This window comes from Dromaius novaehollandiae, chromosome 4 (genome assembly GCF_036370855.1).
Source record: "Dromaius novaehollandiae isolate bDroNov1 chromosome 4, bDroNov1.hap1, whole genome shotgun sequence".
NCBI lineage: Eukaryota > Metazoa > Chordata > Aves > Casuariiformes > Dromaiidae > Dromaius > Dromaius novaehollandiae.
The window spans coordinates 36,235,648-36,258,213 of record NC_088101.1 but is presented as its reverse complement, the minus strand read 5'-3'; the positions used below and the strand labels follow the sequence as shown (position 1 = coordinate 36,258,213).

At 37.6% G+C, this 22,566-nt stretch overlaps 1 protein-coding gene across 6 annotated transcripts in view; it reads right to left on the bottom strand.

Annotated features, from left to right (window-relative positions):
• Window positions 1-8,975: 8,975 nt before the first annotated feature.
• The window catches only part of GAB1 (GRB2 associated binding protein 1), a 100,656-nt gene continuing 87,065 nt past the window's right edge, over window positions 8,976-22,566 (bottom strand). For 5 of the 6 annotated variants that reach the window (XM_026106122.2, XM_064510761.1, XM_064510765.1 and 2 more), the window contains exons 7-11: window positions 16,873-16,962; window positions 14,615-14,708; window positions 14,116-14,239; window positions 11,150-11,272; window positions 8,976-10,900 (exon numbers count right to left, since the gene is read on the bottom strand). In XM_026106122.2, the coding sequence (XP_025961907.2) occupies window positions 10,742-10,900; window positions 11,150-11,272; window positions 14,116-14,239; window positions 14,615-14,708; window positions 16,873-16,962 (590 nt within the window). In that variant the 3' untranslated portion in view covers window positions 8,976-10,741. The remainder of the gene's footprint in view (window positions 10,901-11,149; window positions 11,273-14,115; window positions 14,240-14,614; window positions 14,709-16,872; window positions 16,963-22,566) is intronic. The other variant, XM_026106123.2, reaches the window with a different exon arrangement.

Below are 22,566 nucleotides of genomic sequence, written 5' to 3'. Positions count from 1 at the left end.
TCAGACTAAAACCTCCAGGTAAGATCATACTATTTGGGTGGAGGAGATGAGAGAGAGAGTGTAGGAAGAGGAAAAGAGGGAAAATACCACCTCCATCCAGACCTCATCAACCCTCGGTCACGGAGGAGCACTGAGATACTCATGTGCCCAGTATCAGTATCATGAAAGATTAAAATATCATTCATCTCTACTCAAAAATTGCTTCTCTGCCTTTCCTGACTACTGTTTCAGCTTTTTCATTTCCCCCACTTCTGAGGTCTCTGCCTTTGCTACCATTAAGAGAGAATAATCTTCGTTCAAATTTCAAAGCAGTTAACTTGAAAGAAAGTACCAATCCCAAATATTTCAGTCACAAGAGGGGGAAAATTGTCAAATAAATATTCCTAGCCAAAACCTGAATTCCATAATAGAAACAGGAAATCTTAATGATTGTTGTTCTCTCTACATCAGAGGTTGGGGGGGGGGGGGGAAGGGAGATCAGTCTTGCAGCTGCATACAACCCTGCAACACCATGTTAGTATTTTTAGATAACCTTAATGGGTTATAGCCTAACAAGATACATGTTTTTACAGACCCAAAGGCTTCTAAATAAACCATTCACCTCTCAGCAAAATTCCCAACTCTAGCTCTGCTCCATCCATAATTTGATTATTACATCAAAGTTACCATGGACCCTATTATCACTGCAAGAGTGCAATCTCATAAGGAGTTTTCTCACATCAGAAATTTGGACCAGAAGCTATTTATCTCCAAGCAAAGAGAACCATGCTGCAAAACCGTAGAAAGCTATCAAGATCTCTACCACACTCAAAGGAAGAGGCTTAACTAGAGGTGAAAATGAAGAAAACTATTAGACTTATAAGAAGTATGGAGGGCAGGCATAATTAAAAAAAAATGTATCTTGTCAAAAGTAGAAAGGAAGACTAAAAGTTCTAAAGTTTTAGAAGTAAAATGGAAAAACTAAACAGGAAGAAAAGAAGAGGGGGCTTCTAAATTAACATGAAGACAACACTCATGAATGCACAAAATCTGAAGAGTCTGAACACAGAGCCTGAATACTGAGACCTTAAATGAAAAGCAACCAGTAGCACAAAGAAACTCTTGACAGAGATTACTAACATGCTAAACACCAGCATAAGGACAAATACACAGTAAAGCATAAAAATCCTCCCCCAGTCAGTCCTGAATTCTGAATTGTAAAGACAACTAATTATTAACATGCTTATGAAGTTAGTAAAGAACAGTTTAATTACAGATTTTTGTCAAATCTCTTCAGCATCTTTTGTTGCTCGGTTGTGTAATCATAACTTTTTAAATTAACATTCTTTAGATGACTTGTTAAATAAGAAATTGAACTAAAACACCACAAATAAGAGCTACTCTAAAAGATACTATACTGTACAGCAATTATGTTAATAGGCACTGCTGCACATATATCAACACTGTAAATCTGCCAAAAGTTTGGAAAATGAAATGAATAAAAAAACCTGTGGTCACAGGATCAGACATATGCAGGTCATTTGAATTCAAGAAGCTAGGAAGGAGGAGCCTGGTTTGCATTCAGATTTTAGCTTTTTTTAAGGTTTAGTTTAAAATGAAAAAGTAAACAACTACACAAAAGAGGCCAGATACAGCCAAATTTTCTCACCCCTCACATCAGTAAGGCACGATTTATTTAAAGACACCAATGTTGAACTGGACTATCCCATCCAAAGCTAAATGTAAGTAGGCATGCTTCAAAGCCTTAATTTTCCTGTCACAATCATTTGTATTCCAGTCTCAAACTGGTAGTTTTGCAGATCACAAGTGAGATACGTACATGCATATATATATGTATATATATATGCATGCACACAGCCAGTGGTCAAAACTGAGCAGTCAATATCATGCTATGTATATAAAAAAAAAGTTTCACTGCCCAAAGGTGTGGCTTTGTCCTAATTGATATTACAATTTTCACCATAAAAAAAATTGTATCTATCAACACACGCAAAAGATACTCTACATTAATTTCAATAAATTCGTTAGTGCAATGGCAACAATGTTCAAGATAGTTTACCACATAAGTGTACAAGTATCTATTTATGTGCTCTTTAGAGTACTGTCAACATAATACTGAATTTATTTAAATTACAGTGCAACCATGCTAGCAAAATTAGTATTGTGTGCAAAATAAACAGCACTGAGTTAATCTGCAGTGTTCAGTCATGAACATTTGCAAGCCTATGTTTTAGCTCTGTCTTCAAAAAACAGACTAAAAATAATGACATATGAAGACCAAAGATTTTTCAAATTTAACACTAATAACCACAAACCAAGGATGATTTGACAACAGAAATAAATGCATGTAGCACGTCAGACTTTGCTTGTCTCCAATTTAAAACAAGCCACTGGCTGTGTATCTATCAATAAAATTTATCCATGCAAGAAGAGAAAAAAAAAAGTGTTTTGTGTTTCTTAGAGAAATCCTTGAAGAATGGGGATTCTGTAATAAGTAGTTCTCCCACAGAAGAAAGTCAGACTACAGAAAATGCTCTCAGGTTTTACTTGCACACTGTTGTGACTGAAAAGGCTCAGCCACAATGCAGATTTACGTTATTTCATTACGGACGCCTATTTCATTACACATACAGACCTTTCTGTTTTCAGAAGTCCAGATTCTCCTCCTCCTCGGTGGCCAGTTCTTCACTGACCCTGTTTTCTGGAACTCCCAAAGTTTGCTTATCACCACATGGCGGGGCAATGAGAGTAAGGCAAGGCAAACTAAGAGGCTTCCTTGCAAAAGCGAGTTACTACATATATGGGCACTGCCATTAAGCCACTTGATCTCCTTCTGGTGCAATCACTCTTTGAGTGACAGAGGATTTTAAGAGGTTGGTATAAACCTGGAATTCACTGAAAGAAGGGAATAAATCTGGAAAGACTTTTCTTAAGTAAGGCTTAATATTTTAACCTTTGCATTTAAACTATAAATAGAAATTCTGTTCTATTTAAACTATATCTGCAATTTTATCATGATTCTAGTAGGATTCCACATATACACAAGTATCTGCCTGTACATTCAAATTTTATACATCAAGGCCTCTGTCATAGCATCTTAACCTAATTTCCATGGTTTTCTTCCCCTTCTTACATTGCTTGGTTTCTTTTCAGTTGTGACCTGGACCGTTTTCCCCACAGCATTTAGATATTTAAACAAATATCTATGAAAGATTTTGAAAAACACTTAGGTACTTAACTCATATTGACAAATATCTGCCCCTTTCTTTTCTGTAAATCTAGTCTAAAAACTACAAGAATGGGACATGTAGAGTCTTACAATATAGTTTTTACTGCAAGAATGATGTGTTCTTATATGTGCTGTAGACTATGCTTGCTTTGTGCCATATGTATCTTCCAAGTCCTTGGCATTAGACATGGATACAGATTTTATATTAGGCTGTACTGCACTTCTTTTTTGTTATCAGTTCGTATACTGCATCTGAATTCCTTTCTGTATTAGTGATTATTTTGAATAATAACAGATTATTTGATATGTTCAGAAAAGTTCCCGCTCACTCTGGTGGAATATAAAATGCCTATTATGAAAGTAACTACTTTCCAAACCTGATTTAGTTAAACCTTAATTGGGGGGGGGGGGGGGGAAATTGTCAGAAAGACATGGGAAATCCAAGTAAGATCCTGCCAAAGAACCAAGTGTCTAGGGGAAAATGTAACAGCATATACTTAATTTGTTATGATGCAGAGGCAGGGGATTGCAAATGACCAACAGAAAAGAAAAATGTGACATATAAATGTGTGACTGATAAATGACAGATAAACTAGTAGAGTTTTAGAGAAGCATCTGACCAAGAGAGTCCAGCAAAGCTACTTCAGTAGCTCTAAGCAGACTGCCACAGCCAACAGAATAGATGGCTGTCAGCTAAGTTTTCTGAGGGAAATAGGAAAGGCCCACACAATTTCAGCAAACTTGAAAAGATGGTCAGTCATGTAGATGGAAGATATTAAGTAAGATATACAGTTGAAATCAAGTTCACTTTTTTTTTGGGGGGGGGGGTGTAAGTGGTGCTTGAGCTCTCTCAGGTTTTGGGTGGTTTGGTTTGATTTTTTTTTTTTTTGGAAAATTTCATCCCATTTATTGAACAGAAACTGTTTAATTCAGAGTTTCCATCTTTCTAGACAATTAACATACTTAAAAAGAACCTTGAAGATCTTAGAACTATTAACCAGAAATTCCTCACTAAACTAAATATTTATACAACTTGGCAAAAAGAAAAGTAGAAACAACTAACGAATCCCTGTGGCCAACTGCACACCACAAAGGGACATTATCACAAAACTAGGGCTGAAGTAAGTTTGCGGGAAAATTTCCACAGTTCTCAAGACTGGGTGTGATCATAAATCAGCAGCTATTCAGTTCCTTCCCAAAGCGCTCTGAAAGGACTTTCTCCACAGTGGTTTGGATGGCTGGTTTGAGAAAGGGTTAGAGCCAACATTTGCTGGTCTTTACTTTCATACTTGAAAGAAAAAGCAGCACTCCTGGTACAGGCAAAAGGCAGGGATGCTCTGCAAAAGCATACAGACCACAGCAGGTACTACAAGAAAACTTGGGGAAGAACAAATTAAATCACAGTGAGATGCAGCGCAGCCAATAAAGACCAGTAAACAAGCATATTCCCAGCCCAATCCTAGATTTTATCCCATTCCTTTCACAGAAGATTAAACAAACTGACCACCCACCAAACCTCTCCAGAACTGCTCTAAGTTTTTGTTTCAACTCTTTCTGTATAGTTTTAGCTCATCACTTTTTCAGAGCTTGTTGGTGCCTCTCCAGCACTGGCTGCAGAATTGTTGGAATTTGGGGTAGCTGCACTTCGCAGCACACAACAGGGAGCGAGCTCACAGCAAGGCAGAGCAGAGGCTACATCCTGATCTTGGTTGCTCTTTTTACTCCCCCTCCTCCTTTTAAAAGGAGACAGTTCTCTAAAGGCTAAGTCTGTGCTCCCTTGCACTGAGCCAAAGAACAGACTGAATGGTAATGTCGTCTTTGGGCTCCGTCACTTCCTCCATTTATGTAGGAAAGAAGAAAGTAAGACAATAAAAAGCAAATAGTATTTTTAGAATTAAGTTCTTAAACTTGCATTTACATACCTGAATAGAAGTCAGATTATTTGGTACTTCCATTTAATTCAGTAGGATACACTGGTGCCCTGACTATTAAAGTCTGCTTTTCAAAAGATCACACAACAGATTTATGTGCCTATGGAACTGGCAATCCTGTTATATGTAGCACCTTTTAAAAATCCTACTCCAGCCTTAACAGATGATGGAGCATAACTCTGAACACCATTTGTTTCAATCAAGTCATCTGCACACGCTGCCTAAGTCCCACGTATACGCACTAACACCCAAGGGCAGCTGGAAAGAACCTCAAAGAGCATTTAATAAAATCTTATTATAACAGTAGCCAATTTCTTATTGGCCCTTTTCAAAATTGATGTAATACACGTTATCTTTCGTTGCAGAGATAACTTACCAGGAAAAGGCTCAGCAACAATGGCGGGTGCTGCAAGAATGTTCAAACATAAACCATAGTGATTAGTACAGATACGGATTTTATAGCTGAAAGAAATTTTTGAGTTTCCACTTTAGCAGCTTTGTATTTTATGTTCTAAATGTTATGATAATTTTTCTATTGTGTTCTACCCTAGTAGGCTAAAATACTTTAAAATCAGGTGGGTTTTTATTTTTAACACAGAGATAAAGGCATTAGCCCATGCCCTGTGGTCTAGAAACAGGAAAATAATTTTTTTGACCTACTAAATTTGGCATCATAATGGGATACTTATTTTGTAAGCTGACTTTACAGAAGTGCTTAGTGTCTCTTAATTTATGGGTGTACACAGCAGGTTACACAACTATAATACTTCAGCTAACTTTTTTCTTATGAAAAAGTCAACAAATCAAACAGATCAATCCTTTCCAATTCCCATTAGTACCAAAACTTTCTTTTAAACAGTCTAAACTGAAATCCACAGGCATCAGAACAGTCTAGCTCTGTTCATCTACTGAGAAGATGGCAAGCCTCTCAGCTAGTCCTGCATCCAATACCAGTTATTCTCCCCCACTGTTGTTACTGAAAATTAGTGTTGAGGATGCTGTATCATAAATATACACTGCGGGAAATTATTCATGTCAGAGACATTATTCATAAGCATCTCAAATGCCTTTTCTTTGTCCCATTCTTTGTGCCTTGACAGGTTGAGACCTATGCCCAGAGATACCTGGCTGCTCGTTCAGTTGAAACGAAAAGGCAAGCAGAACCGCCTAACAGCTTGGTCTTTTGTTCCTCTGCGCCCAGTCACTACAATGCTTTTGTGGAACATTTAATACACGCTAATTGCTGGACAAGCACTTTTTTTGGGTGGTCACAGACAGCAGATATATATTTCTACATAATAGGAAGGACAACAAGAAGTGAACCATAAGTTTATGAAAGGTTTGGTACAACACAGAGAGACCCCCAGCAAACTGAAAAAAAAATCCAAACAGATTAAATGATATTACTGTTTCCACAGTTGCACACTAATAAAATTGTATAGAAATAACTTTTTCTTGACCAAAGAAAATATCCTTTGGCTTTTCATGACACAAACCTCTATGGTAAAGGCAGGTATGGAAGGTTTGTCCTGGCTGGGAAGCTTCCAGAGCAGTTTTGCAAGACTGCAATATATATAAATTGTTGTTGGCTCTACTCAGAGTCAGAACCACTTTTAACTTAATTGACTGTTGCAATCAGTAATAGCTAAGCTTAATTGTGATAAAAATCTTGCTTAGCTCATAGTGCAACGTGAAAGCAGTAGTTCTGCCCACTGCTCCCCATCTAGCTGTATGGGGCAACAAATTCTAAATTACTGCATAAGAATGGCAATATTGTAACTTGTTTGTAAGCCCTACATGTGGCATGATGTCATAATTGTCATAGATGGATTAATAAAAAAACACTTTTACGTAACACCTAAGCAAAAAAGACTACCTGAGCATATTTCTATTTTTTCATCCTTTTAAATGCCACTTTTTCAAACTTCCAGCAGAATGGAACAGCTATGCTTTTGCACCTGCACTTTATGGGGTAACAGTGATTAAATGACAGTGTGTTGAAGTGAGGCCATCAGTACTTACCGGAAAAAAAAAAACTGTTCAGATTACAGCATAAGGTAATACTGAATTATATTTAGAGTCTGTTTTAGAGAACAAGGCAGTAAGTTTCTTCCAATTTTTGTGTTTTTGTGTTTATGTATAAAAGACCTATTTTTACAAATACACTTGCAATTTAAAATGACTCCTGCTCATGATGCATATAGTGATGAAAACTATCTCCATACTTGTTAACATACTGCTTTAGCAAAACAAATGAGAACTTAACCTGTATGGAAAAGAACACTTGACAAGCAACACTGACGAGCTTCCTTAGCACTAGTATCTACTGGGGTTTTCATTAGCACCCATCCCTGTAGCAGATGAGTGTCCTCAAGTAGCTGGTAACTCAAAATTGCATGAGGCTAGCAATGGTCTAGCTTTTCTTCTACTACCTTCACATTTAAAATTCATTCATGTTTTAAATTTAATATTTATATCATCAGAATGTCCAAGAACTCTGACAAACTTGCAGCACATAATCCCACTCTAGCGGGAAATGAAATATATTATCCAGTGTTAGTACCATGTTTCCAATTCTGAATGTCCTTTGGACAACATGTATTACTGGAAATCAAGGGCAGAAAGAGGCTTAGAAATGTAATAAAATAACTTTTAGAGTATTACTTAAGTATACTATCTGCATAGGCTGGAAACTGCTGTTTTCCATAACAAAAGGAAAAAGAAAAAGAAAAAGAAACTGTTCTGAATCATGATAACAACTAACATCACAAATACTGCCCAATCTAAAAGGAAGAAAGAATAGGCATAATCTGTAAACCAAGTAATGATGTCAGCAAGCTTAGAGCAAAATCATCTGTCATCACTAGTGCAACAACAAAGGCCAACCCAGGAAACTAACAGTGAAGCATAAATGCCAAAAAGAATTAGAGGTGCTCAAAACATCTGAAAAAATACTTTGGGTATCAAAATATGAGTATCAGTGCTTGATTATAGAAGGAGAGAAAAGAGGAGAGAGCGGAGGGGAGTGGAGGGGAGGGGAGGGAGAAACCTAAACATACGCATTCCCAATGGAGCACAGTGCCAGGGGTGAAGGATGGGCCAGGAGGGGCACAGGATGCGCAGCCCTTTGATGGCGCTCCCCAAGATTCCCCTGCCCATTGAGAGTATAAAGAAACACAAGTTTCAGATATCCGAGATCAGCTCAATCCTTGGGCACACACGTAAGTACAGGAGCACACAGCATGACTCTTCGCCACAATGATAAACACCAAAAGAACTATTTAAGGGAACAGCAGCATGGAGCTTATCTAATCACATCTGTCAAAAATCAGAAGCAACTCCGCAACGGAGATGCACTGCTGTCACTGCACCAGCAAAAGGCTTAGAGCCAGTGTCCTAAAGCAAGGCTGCCTTCACAGTATTTTTTTGACTACCAAGTACTCACCATGCCGATGATGCTTCGACTTGCCATCAGGTGAAGGAAAGTTTATTATTAGATAAGACCTTTGAAGCAGAATGGATTTATTGCTCCAGGATCTTCAAAGATTTGAACTATTTATGTTTAAGTAATCAAGCTCCACTTTTCCTGGCTTCCAGAAGGCTGGGAGTCAATTTAATTTAGCTCTTTCGAGGGGGAGAAAGGGGGTCTTCAGAGACATGCTTTAAAAACTTTTAGGTTTAATTTTTTTTTTGAGAAGTACTAAGTATTGTATCTAAAATCCATAATTTTGAAAAAATGTGGTTGGTATCCAGGCACCTTTACACACACATTAATTACTGCTTTGCTGTTTCACAGGACAGAGTTTACACATCAAAACTGAACAACTTGATTTATTTAAAATTCACCTCAAAATGCATTGTGTTTAGTTTCTTTTTTTTAAAAATGAGCATTCAAAACATCAAAATTACTAATTTAAAAAGAACCTTTGTTAATAATAAGATAATTTACATACTGTAGTTTGTGGCTGTGAGGGGAGAGAACCGATGGTAAATTAGGCACAGTACTGAGACCAACATGCCAAAAAACAACACACTTCCATGCTCAAATTTTAAATGATCTGGACAAATTAAAGCAAATGGTTGGGACCCCCTCCCCCCAAAAAACCAATTTACTTAAGGGCATTTGTGTAAAAAAAAAAAAAAAAAAAAAAAAAAAAAAAAGTTAGTAAGTTTTCCATCTAGACCTAAGTCATTCACGTATTTAAAGAGCTCTATTTTCCAGATAACAAAAACGTTTCTAAACCAAGGCAGGTTATTATTTGGAACTGGCATAGTAAAATAAAGGATCACAGTATACAGAGCTTAAAATCCTGTACCAGGAAAGAGCAACAAGTGGTTTACAAGGGGATCACCTTAGGTATATTATCTAATTTTTAAAAACAGAGATATAAAATATCAGTTGCATAGGGATTTAAATATAAGGCCGAGCAGGAGATTAAAGTAAAATAAAGATCGTAAGAAGGGCACTATGGTGTCAAAACATAGTATTTCCATTTGAATTAATGTCTAATTCAAAATCACAGTATTTTGCTAGTACTACAAACAGTGAATGTCAAACTGTCCCATTAATCTCAAACTGAAAACTGACATTAGAACTTCTAAATAGTACAAAACTAAAGCTCACTGTCTAAACCTGATCAGTGTATTAGCACAATAGTGCTTGGTACGTACCTGATTTATATACTCTACCTTCTGTAAATAATATAAAGGTTATTTCTTGTTAATAAGTGTGAGATCACAATATTACTGCATGCCATCAGTGGTTTGCAGGCTTACTTGATATTTAATTATTCAGTCTTTAAAAGTGTAAGATCCCACCCTGCAGAATCTTCACCCATTGAACACAGAACACTGTCATTAATAAAATACAATAGAAGTTCCACCACTAACAACTAACATATAAGCCAGGATTGTAGGTCTAAACCCAGTATAGTTCATTATTATTAACTCACAGCAATTTTTGTTAGGAAGGTAACCTGCAGACTTCCGAATAATCTTGTGTGTATTAAATATAAACAAGTATGTAACTACCGGTCATCTCTTGACATTTCAAGTAGATTATTCAATTGTGAAAGTATTTCCGCAAAACCAATTTTAAGCTGTTAAAATGAAGTTCAAATATTAATTCCCATATCTACAAGTAGCTTAATTAACCTAAAATTGTAAGGAATAGTAGTGTGAGGAAAAAAATTCTCCAGATGAACTAGGCGTTAAGGTACACTAACTGGGAATACCTGAACCAACATCATAACTGAAAAAGTGCATAAACATAGTAATACTACAAACGTGTTAACTACGGAACAAAAGGTTTTCTGAAAGCTAAGCAATACTATTTTACATGTTATTTACAGGCTGCGAACTTTCCAGAGACCACAGAGCCAATTTAGGATCTTAGAATTCCTTTGATATATTTGAAGCATCCTCTGGCTTCCATCTTATTCGGTCAAGAACCTATTCACACACCAGTGAATCATCAAGTACTGTACAGTCAATCAACACTGCCATTGTGGTTCTGTAGTTCTTCAAAATGCAGAGCGATAAATGACACTTCTTTCTGTTCTTTGAAGATAAAGCTGTATTTTCATTTTACACTTTTAGTAGGTGTTTCAGATTCTGTAGACTGTCTCCCATCAGTCCATGCCTCTCGTGTGCTCTTCAATGCTAGTGTTTTCTGCTGGTCAACCACAACATAATCAACTCTTTCATCTGCCACGCTGCTGCCTGAACCACTGCTCTTTTTCTGGAAAAGGCAAGGGAGAGTGAAAGACACGTTAAGACAAATTAACAACAAAAACTAACTAGAGGTCCCAAGCAGATCCAGGACAAGCAGAGCTTCCTCTGAAAGGTACAACACACACACTCACTCTCACCATTTCACAAACTAATTAAGGTGATCCTGCTTGGGGGGGGGCTCACCTTCCCAGCAATGACTAGTGAAGAAATGCTAAACTCTTCATGGCAGAAATGCTAAAGTTCAAGATTTGCTTACCTTACGAGGTGGGGTAGATTTCCCAGAATCTAGATCCAGATCTAAATACTCTACTTGCTTATCTCCTTTAGGTTTTACCATAGGGCTGCTTCCTCCATCAAGGCTGTTGCTACCAAACAAATTCTGAAATTATAACACAAATAACTTCAGCTGCAAATGCACATTCTAACGGGCCATATTATCAAATATGCTTACTACAAACTGCCTAAACACTCAACATTAAAGAACTGACTGAGAACTCTTGTAATGTATTAAGCCATGCATATTTTATTGACGCTGTGTAACAAGGGAACATATTCTAAGTCAAAAATGAAAAAATTAATGTTGAGCTTGGGACACAGAATCAAAAGCCAAGGGAGGAAAAGCCCAAAAACCCAACAACCAAACCCCCCAAACTTAAGGGTGGCACCAAACCAATCTGTGCTTTCCACCTCATATCCCTTTCATAGCACAAGATAAGGATGGAGTGTGCTTTTTTCTGAATGTACATTGTCTCTCAAATTTAACACGATTTAATTAAAACTTCTGTATTCAAGTTAGTTTCAGAATTTCAGCCTTACAACAGTGACAAAACTTCAAAAGAGACTTTTGCATTTCATTCAAAAGTCAACATAATTAAGCTGAAAATCAAAAGGTATTATTCAATTGATAAAACTGAAAGATTAAACAAACTTTGAAAAATTTGGGTAGGACTGCCTGAACTGAAGTTGTACTGCATGTACCTGAATTTCAATTAGCCCAGACTTTTACAACCTCACCTCCTCTGTCCTCTCCCAGCCTGATCCCTCCCTCTTAACAGGTGTTATAGGAACAGTACAATAGAAGGACTCTTCTCTAAAAGATAAAGAAAAAAAAGGAAGACAGAGGGCAGCAGTCAGCAAAAAATGAAGAGCAAGGCGAAGGAAAGACAGAAGGGCAAAGCTGACAGCAACTTGAAAGAAAAAGCAGAATATTGCTCATTTTATTAAGTAAACCAGAAGTATGACACGTCCAAACAAGATACTCCAAAGCTGATGACAGAAAAGGATGAAAAAGTATGGACTTCTTTCTAAGATGTAGTTAGAACAAATAAAAATTTCCAAAATGTCCGTGTAATTAGCACATTTTAAGACAATGGCCTTGAGATAGCTGCAAACATTCAGGTTCTCTAGGAAATAAAATTCTTTATGGGTTAAAGCTTAACGGGCTTGGTTTTTTTAATGCGACTTATCTATTACATCTGTTTCACCCAAATATTCATATTAAGTGGTAACAAGGACAAACACAAACAACCGATATAAAGTTCATTTTTGCTGCCCGACTTCTCTAAAACATATTTGTTTATATTTAACATATAAAAGTCAGAATCTGTATCACTGTTTCCAGCATTAAAATCATATTATTCTTTAAACAGAAAAGGGTCTATACTTCACACAAACGAGACAAGCATAATGTATGCATTCAAAAAAAAATCAAATATACTTAAACAGAAACAAAGAAAAATCTTCAGAGCAACCTTGAAGAATGAATGGTGCAATCAAGCATAAGATGTTAATGACGGGCCATCCTAGCTGTGACATTAAACATACCATCTCAGCACTTCAGTTGAAGCCCTGCAATGGCACTCTAAGACTCAACAGAAATCCCCACTTTTAATTGCGATTTGGCTGTGGGCAGAGCTGTGGGTGTAGGCAATTTGCAACCTTTGTGTAAAATGGGACATCTCTTCCAAGTGCAAAGCGGGATGCTCCTGGTTACTTACCAGTGCCTCTCGTAAGAGGTCAGTTAAGTTTTACATCACTGGCTGCCAGCTGCAGAAGTGCATGTCCCCCGGGAGGTGCGCCTGCAGGAGCGGCTCAGACATGGTACAGAGCACAAGGCAGCACGTCTGCTGGGCTCGTGACCTTGCACCGAGTCAGAGCTGTCGTGGAGAAGCTAGCAGCAGGGGCTCGCGCAGGGGTGGCTGCGGGACAGCATCCACGGGCAGCAGCGTGAGCAGGAGGGGAGGGAAGCGGGGCAGCAGGGATGGGAAAAGCAAGGAGCACTGCGAGAAAGGAGGGGTGCAGTGAAATGGGATAGCATGTGCCATACGTGGGGGCAGGCAAACAGACAAGGCAGAGAGGGTGGCAGGCAGGCCCTCCCCAGAGGAGGCTTGGGAACCACAGTTCTCATAATGCTTTAAAGATGAGAAATGCTACTGTACTCTCTAAGAATCCAAGCAGCAAAGACATAGCGAGTACATAGAAACTACCCTGAACCAAAAGCTGGGCTAAAATTACAAGTTTTATTCTGAACCACATTTTAGTTTAGGCTTAGGACTCCTCCCCCCACTTCTGAAACACAGCACACATCCTTAATTTTTCTTAACAAGTTCTTCACTGACTGCAGTGCAAGTGAAATATCTGAAACTACTCTCTGAAAAAATTCTGCCGGGGAGGGGGAGGGGGGGGGGAAGCGCAGATATTCAGTACACAAAGATCCTTTCTATGCTTTTTTTTTAAAAAAAGAAAAACCCAAACCTAGTAATTGCACGTGCAGCTCAGATTTCAGACCGTAAACAACAAATATCAATTATTTTCCCTGTTCTTCCCACATTTCTTGGGAGATCTTCTTTCAAGAAAGGTTTTTAAGTATGCCTCAGAAGTCCTAAGATGGTTTATTTCCCATAATGTCACAACTGGCGCCTACTCTGGGACCAGCAATTACAGACAAGAGGAGAGAGTTTGTAGGGAGAGGGGGAAAAAAAAAATAAAGACATGTTTTGAACTGCTTTGTAGAATAGATACACATGCTAACCATACCCTAATTAGACACAGTTATGCTCTTAGTTTTTTCAATGCAATCTTAGCAAAATTACAGTTGTTTCATAAAGAGATTTTTTTTGATTTTGATCTAGAAATGTAAAGGGAGGTGATGTTGAGTGTTTGCATGATTTAAAAGTAAGGACTGCACAGGAAGAGAGTAGTTAAGATGTAGATTTTACATACTGGGTCTTCAGTGGACTGATTTGGATTCATGGATACATAATTCTCTTCACTGTCGTGCGAGTCACTGCTGGAAGTTGTGCTATGAACTGAATCCGGTCTGGGAGACATGGGAAACCTGGAGGAGCTAATTACCAGGAATTATTTTACAAACAATACATCTTGAATATCTTAAACCTCCTGGTAAACAACAAAAATAAGCATATTAGAGCTGAAATTTTCATTCAAGTCACATTTTCCGGTTATACAGTTCTTTATATTAAATATTACAAAATAAACATTCTTACTGACACATTTTGTTTCAATGCATGTATGCATACTATACTATATATATATACACACACACACACATAGACACATGTACACAGGTACGCACACTTCCAAAAGAAATCTCAATCTATTACGCAGGCTAAAAAACATAATACAGATGCACATATACGCTTATTCACACTCCATCCAATGAAAATAAATGATCCAAATGAGGAAAAGCTAAGAAACTTACTCTCGTGCAAAACTTCTGGTGATAGGAGATCTAACTGGGGCTTGTAATTCTTCCCATTCAGGCAGAGGTTTTATTTCTAGTGGAGCCGGTTTTGCTATATAAGAAACAGACATTTTTAAAGCACAGAACATTTCTAAACAAACTTAAATGCAACAGCTTTTCAAGCTCTAAATACCAAAAAGAAATACTATTTTTTAAACAGTAAACACCAGTTAGGGAGACACTGTTCAGTTCTCAGAAAGTCATGAAATATTTGCTTGTATTTTAAACTTTCCCGTTATTGAAAATTGACAGTAATTAGAAAAAACACAATTTAAGAATTTGGCAATAGTAATTCTATTTCGAAAAGAGACTCTGAAAATGGCAGCGTCATGTTCTGTGTTAATTGTGTCATAACGACTTGTTGAACTGACAAGCACAGGACAGGCTCGATGGACTATTTCAACTTAAACTGCCAGCATAGCCAACTCCGGACACTTTTCTTGGCTCATGGACAGTTGTTGTTATGCAAAATCTGCCCTCGCTGCATACATGTGCACTTACTGATTAGGTTTCACAGCTGAAAGTGTGGCCAGAATCTGTAACTCAGATAAAGTTTGCAAAACTGATGGATGAGCCAATACCTAGCTTAAATTCCAGAGGTGCGTGGCTTGCTTTGGTGCTCATCAAGCTCAGCGCTCATCAGCTGAAGAGCAGAGCAGCAGCGTGTCATTAGTGACAGCGAACACGACTCTGGAAAAGGCGCCATTTCAAAATTCCGTTTTCAGAAGAGAACCACAAATTAAGTATCAGCAAGAAATACATTACCCTCCCTCCAACCTTCATTTATTTTTTTTACCCTTTCTAGACATTAAAAAAATTTTTTTAAATGGATCATAGCAATTGTTAGGAAAATCACATGCAGTCAAACTGTTGTTAGAGTTCTCATCTCATCTCCATCCTCCCTAAAATTTTTTTAACAAAATAAATTCTAATGCCATTACAACAAAAAAACCTTCCCAAAAATCGATCAGTGTGCTGCATATTAACAGATTTACCGAAATGAAATTTCAGGCACTAAGAACTAGTTCATGGGGAATATAAGCTGTCATACGTGACCACATGAGGAACTGAAAGAAATCAGTTGCTTAATCACTGTGGTCTTCTTATAAGGAAAAAGCAGAACTGTACTCAGTATACTTTCATTATACTTGCTCTTCAGATCGACTTTATTGAAAAGTCAGCTATTTATGGATTCAATATAAAGACTCGTAGTTTAAATTTTCTGGGCAAGTTTGAGTCTTTAGCACCCCAGACAGTTCTCTCCATTAGATAAAATGTCACAATTACTCACTCAAAACACATCATACCTACTCCAGTAATTCTGCCACTTTAGCTCACTTAATCATAAAGCAGCCGCCACAGACTCAGAAGAGTATCTACAAGTCATCTGTATGAAGATATAAGGTATCATATGAGATAGGGTGGCAGAATTGAACTTTACGGAGGCAAGATGATACTAAAGCATGAGTGACACAAGACGCCAGCACCGCTCAAGTGCTGTGTAAAGGCCTGAGGCTGAATGGCAGCTACCGTCAGTAGCCAAGTACAGCACTGCGGCAGAAACGGAGCAAGGATTTTCTCCGAAGCCCCCTGAGGGCAGCAGCAACAGTTCATCCAATTTCAGCGGGCTTTAACAACCAAAGGTCCTGATCAGTTACAGTTCTGGGAGAGTTTTCACGTTATTTGTAATTTGCTTTGACTCACGTACAAGGCACCATCAATAAAGCCTTCAATAAAGCCAGTGCGACTAATTGCAATGCTCCTTAAGATACATAAACAGAATCTCTGCACTAATACATGGTCACTGGATTGATCTTTTGCTGCACTTCAGCGTTTAGCCAAGAGCAGGAGATCCAAGTGAACTGTGGTTTCAGCTTATTGCCTAATCAAAGTTATTTCAAGCAACTTACAGGTAAGTCACCTATACTCATTTCTAAATAAGCAGATAGAATAGTAAACCCAAACTATGAACAGCTAAAACTTAAGAGATAAGAACACATATGTCTAGGAAATGTTTCCTTGAGTTATTCAAGACAGCAAGGCTTTTCTTCCTTGTAAAGGAAACTTTTTGCTTGGCAAGGAAAATGCATCCATGATCTTAGATTATAATAAAAGTAAAAAGGCTTTATGAGAGTTCAAATTCTAGAAAAACATTTTTCTTAAATCTTGTTTTATTTTTATAAAGCTCCATATACATACAGTGCTAAAGTACATACCCTTTCTTCTTGTAGTAAAGTCACCTATGGTTTGTGAATCAGTTCGCTCTAAACCATGTGGTTTAGGTCTTAAAATTTTAGGGCTTTGACCTAATTGGCAAAAAGAAGACTCTCTTAATATAATGTTCTTTTTATAATTGGAAGATGGAATTTTGTACATAAGCAGCAGAACCCCCTGCAGAAAGGTTAATGCCACAAGCATAAGCAAGCTGCTGAAGGAGAGTTTTACAGTCTAGCTAGGTCTCACGCTAACGGCTTAAGCACCAGACTTGAAACAAAAACACTGCATGCAAGAAATTTGTCGGAGGCAAGCACAAGAGGTGTACAAAAAGGCGAGAAAGTGCATTAACAAATACTGTAACTGATCTTTACTGTTAAATTCTTTTCAAGTTGTATTACATTAAAAATGCCTTATTTGAGCAATATCTAACATGACATCAGAAGAGTCATCTTTCAGATGTAGGTTAAATTACTTTAAGAAATTAAAGCCTCTTTATTCACAGTATTACTTTAGAAACAGTGAAGCTCTCAGGAGGTCTCCTATCCACCATGCACTCCTCCACCCCCCCATCCCCCAAGAATCCTTTTCCACACTGTATTTGTTAAACTTGCTCCCCCCATAGGTCTGCATCAATCCGTATCAAAATCTGTCTATATCAAAGACGTCTCTCTGCGCTTGTGGAAGTGGAGCGACCTTCGTTCCAAGTTCCCAGCCTGTGCAGTGGCCTCCTGCCACGACGCAACCCAACCTCCACCACAAACAGCCCCAACTGAAAATAACATTTTTTTAAGCCATTGATTTTTTTTTTAATTGTGTATGCCTACATGTGGGTGTAGTAGGTACACTAGTTGTTCCCTAATATTTTATGCTATCACATAATGTAACAGTTTAGATGAACAAGTTTAGATAACAAGGTGAAGAGTACAAAGTAAGAAAACATATTAGAGACAATAAGGTCTTTACAGACAGTAATATACCCCTTTCCCTTTAAGGAAGTTCTTCTTACTCAACCTGACAAACCACTGCAAGCAATTCAGATCACCTGGTCTATTTTAAATAAATATGATCAATAGTGCATAATAACCCTAATCTTTCTTGAAAGTGTATCTAACAAAGTGTTTGTTTAATATTAGGAAAGATGAGTGCCTTCAGGTGGTACACCAAGAAGGCATATGAAAGGGAAATCTTTACAATAAACCTAATAAAATGTTGTTAGGTTTGATTATGTTTGAAAATTGCCCTACAGCACAAAACGGAAAAGGATTGGCACCGACTCAGATGTGGGCTGGTACTACCAGCAGTGAGCGAGAAGGCTTTGTAAAAAAAAATAAGTTTGGCAGCAAACACCAGAAGTTTGCAAATCACTACCCCAAGGGTTTTGCTTATGAACTGCTCTATTACTGTTATCACTGAAGTATTGGGAATAATCAAGTAACAACAAGCAAGGTAAATAGAAAAGTTTTGCACCGTATCATTAACTGTAATGCAGTGCTGCTGAGTGACCATGCAGGTAAGACAAAACTTATTTATTTATTAATATTACTACATAGTAACTTCCTTAAAAAAAATAAAGCAATTTTCACAGAGAAGGTTGTTTTCTAATTTCAAAGACAGATATTTCCTTAAATGGCTAAAAGTGCTGATGAAAAGTCCAAGTGGTTGGGCAATGCTGACCAAAGACTCGGATTATAAAGTAGCACACCAAAGTATTTCTGTAAAGTACGCTGCTGACTGGAGCTAAGTCAAAAGCATGACCCAGCATGTTGGCCAAGTTTATTCTGAACTGATTTGATATTCTTAAGTACCTTGCCTACAACCCTGGGATAGAAGCTTGTGTATATAAAAAGACCAAGATCTCAAAATTGATTGAGCAGATTTGTAAGTTCAAATTCAAACACATCTACTAAGAACAATTTGATGCTGAGTATCGTTATCTAATCATATTAACTTTGTGTTCCACAGTTTTCTAATCTGATTAAAAATAAATTTGGGCCAATCCAACTCAGTTTAAAACACCAACCAATGCATTACCATATGAGCACAGATCCCAAGTACAGTGAGAAATCTAGCAAGGTAACAGTGTTAATGAAATTATTTAACCAACGTGTACTTTATAACGTCTCTCCTCTTACAGCCAAATGTACGGTCAAGTGCCTGAAACTAATAATGTGAAAGATAAGAGCAATGAACTCAGGGCTGTGACTCATTGTTTCTACTTTTGTTAATGATTCCACGTGGTCTCACAAAACTCACTTTCCTGAATTATGATTATCCCCCTTTGTAAAATACGGGTATTATGTAATTGCCTCCCTCATACTCAATTTAGCATTTATAAACTCTTTGAGACTGTCAAAAGAGCTATACAAATAAGCATAGACCCCTATAATATCCCTCTTTTACACCAGACAAGAACATACAAAATGTTCCACTGTAAAATACACTCACTGTGTTTTCATCTCCTGCCACTGAAGGACAGTGTGACCTAAATACCAATCGGGTGGCAAAAGAGTTTGCTGCTACCAACCAGCCATGATCATGCAATTCCCTTAGTTTAATATGTCAGAGAATTAAAATGCTTGTGCAATTTTTTCTCTGTACAAAACAAAAAAAACCCCAAAGCCCTAATCTCTGCTGAGGAGCTTATAACATGCAGTAGAAAAGATCTGACACCAGACAGAGGAGGAGGAGAAAAAAAATTCAAAACTGAGGTTACTTATTTTTCTATGTATTGCAGAATTCCTCCATCCCATCCTCACCCATTTAAGCAGATAAAATAACATGGGCTAGGGCACAGAAAGGGCTTAGTAACACCTGTTACTTCCTCAAAAGACACACTTTTAATAAATACATCGGAATTTTTTAAATTGCTGTTCTTTATCTAGTCATCAGCTCTGCCGCTACCTCAGCCAGATCTACAAACAGAAATATGCATGTTTAGGACTGAAAAACTTAGATGTGATTGGAATTCATGGTGCTGATCCAAAGTAACCTTACTAATTTACTCTGAAAGCTCTTCCTAGAAGCTCAGAGAAGCAAAGAGCTGAGTATAACAACACGCAAAGTATCTCATTCCTGCACAGCAGCCTGGTCTCCAAGGATTATGCTATTCAGAAATAGTCTCTAAAGACAAACACCACAGGGCCATTCTTTAAATCAGTTTACTAAAGGTGAAAGGACAATAGGCCCCTATACAGAGCCTGGCCCCATACAGCATTTCAACACCAATAGTGCTACAGGACACATTTCTTGTGGTTTAGGCCCACAGGCACAAATTTACCTCATCTAATGTTTGACGATGCTTTTAAGTTACACATCTATTCTGGAAAAGATACATCTGGGCTTAAGTGTAGTTTATACCAATTTTTCTTCACTGAAAAGGAAAGAAATCATGTTACAACACTTAAAACTGGATACAAACCTATTTTACAAATACCAAAAAAAACCCCCAAGCAGGTTACCGTAAGTGAAACCAACTACCCAGAAGTGAAAATTAGATGTTGTTCACGTCATCACCTGTGAAACCCAAAACGCTATGATAAGAAGAAGAGAAAGACTCAACTTCCACATGTTCTATGACACAAATACTGAGCAAGGGCACTCTGAGTTGAAAAATCACTAATGAATTCTATTTTTCTAACAAATGGCTGCTGTAAAAACTGCCAAGCAGAACACGTGATTATGCATCTAGCATTAGACTGCACTCAGACAGCATGAGCTCCACTCCTGGCATTTCGTAGTGTGTGTCAATGCTGCCTTTGTCTGAGAAGTCATCAGGAGAAGAGTCCATTTCATGCGTCTGATTTTGTTTCAAATAATGTCTTAAATTGAAAAACCTTTTGTTTTTTCCATTGGCCTGGCTAATGCATTCTCTTTCCTAGTTTTCCAGAAAAAAACATGGAACATAACGTTGGAAAAAAAAGTGTCTCTCACTGCAGCATATATCACAGTAGGTGGGTCCTAATGTTTTAGGCTTTTTGGACAAAAAACACCCATGGAAGAGCCTCATTTTTTTTCTGCTTACAGCCTTGAAGTGCTAATAATGACAAGACTTCTGTTAAGAACACTTCTTTTCTGACTGGCTGCTTGCTCCATTACTTGCTGGCAATGGATTTTGTATCAGGAAACGACAAACATCTTCATTGAAGAGGCCAACACACTATTCAAATACCAACTGTTTTGGGCTTAAAACTTTAAAGTCAGTCTACCCATGTGACAAAAAATTTAAGAAAGGTGTGATCTGTTAATGCTATTTCCTGGCCAACAGGACTCTGATCCTCATGAGACGAGATCAGACACAGGAATGCCAGAGCAGTGCTTTACTTGGAAAAGGATGCTGGAGAACAAGAGGGAAAAGCAGCCACATAGGTGTCCTGCTCTGATGAAAGCACTTGCAAATAGACATAACTAATAGCAATTTTCAATTAATGCATATGAGCGCACATGTGTGTAATTAAAGGCAAATTAAATTTGACTGAGGTCCAGTACCCCTGTATTCAAACTACTGTGGCTTTCTCCTTGAAAAAACAAGGCTGAAGCTCACCACCTCGGTCTCGCAGGTTTTATTGTTTGGCTTTTGACTCTGCAGAGTAACTTCTCCCCTTTCCCGCTCTTCTCCTTCCTCACCCCAGTGAACTCTGATTTCCAGCTCTACAACTATCCTGGATTTGGTTTGTCATCCCTGTTTCTAGTAAGTCCCTTTCCTGCCAAGGTACATCTAATTAGAAACATGCATTTAGTCATACAACATCCATATCCATTTCCATACGCATATCCAGCACCAAACAGAATGAGTACCAATATGTGCTTAGTTCTGGTCAATGATATCACATGGATGCTACTGACCAGTCTCTTCAGGACAGTAAAAAGAAGCTGAAATCAGCTTATGCTTGCAATATTACGAATTTTTAAAAAGCAGTAAACTAAAGAGATGCTCTCCAGTTTTCTTAAACACTATCTTCTCCAAATAAATCCTCAGATAGCGTTAGTACTTTGGATACTCCCAGAAACTAAGAATGAATTGGAAAAAATATCTGATTCTAAAGAAATCTAATTGTATCAGATGGCTAAAGTTCACTGGTATTCATAAAGTATTTGCCAAATGCCACAAAATTATTCAAAGAATACCAAAGCTATTAATCAGCCAAATACTATTTGACTGCTCTAATTTGCCAATAATTCTACATGTCTATATTTAAAAATCCCCCAAAGCATGATGAACTGAAAACATTCAATAACACACACAGTGGTTTAAGGCCAAAGTGCACAGTGTTCTAATGTGTTTATTAATAGCTTTACAGTTGCACTGAGGTTCATAAAATACAAGGCATACTATGGTGAGGTCTCTTTCACATTTTTACAAAAATTGAACAACTAACATAGAGAATAACTTGTTCTCTGGAAAATCAAGCCTAATAAGTCTATAAAAAAGCTAATGGAATAGCATGACTATATGGATATGAAAAATTAACTTTGCTTAAACAGGCATTAAATAAATAGGGAAGCAGAAAAAAAAATCATCTAAAGGAAGGAGAAAATTTGAAGGGTATTACCAGCATTCTCCTGTTCCTGTTGTCCCTAAGATCTTTGAAGTTCTACACTACCATCTCTACCACTAGTACCAGAATAAGTCAGTTTGAAAATTCGTATTTTTTTTTTTTTAATCTTACATCCAGTAAATCAGAGCTTCATTTGCA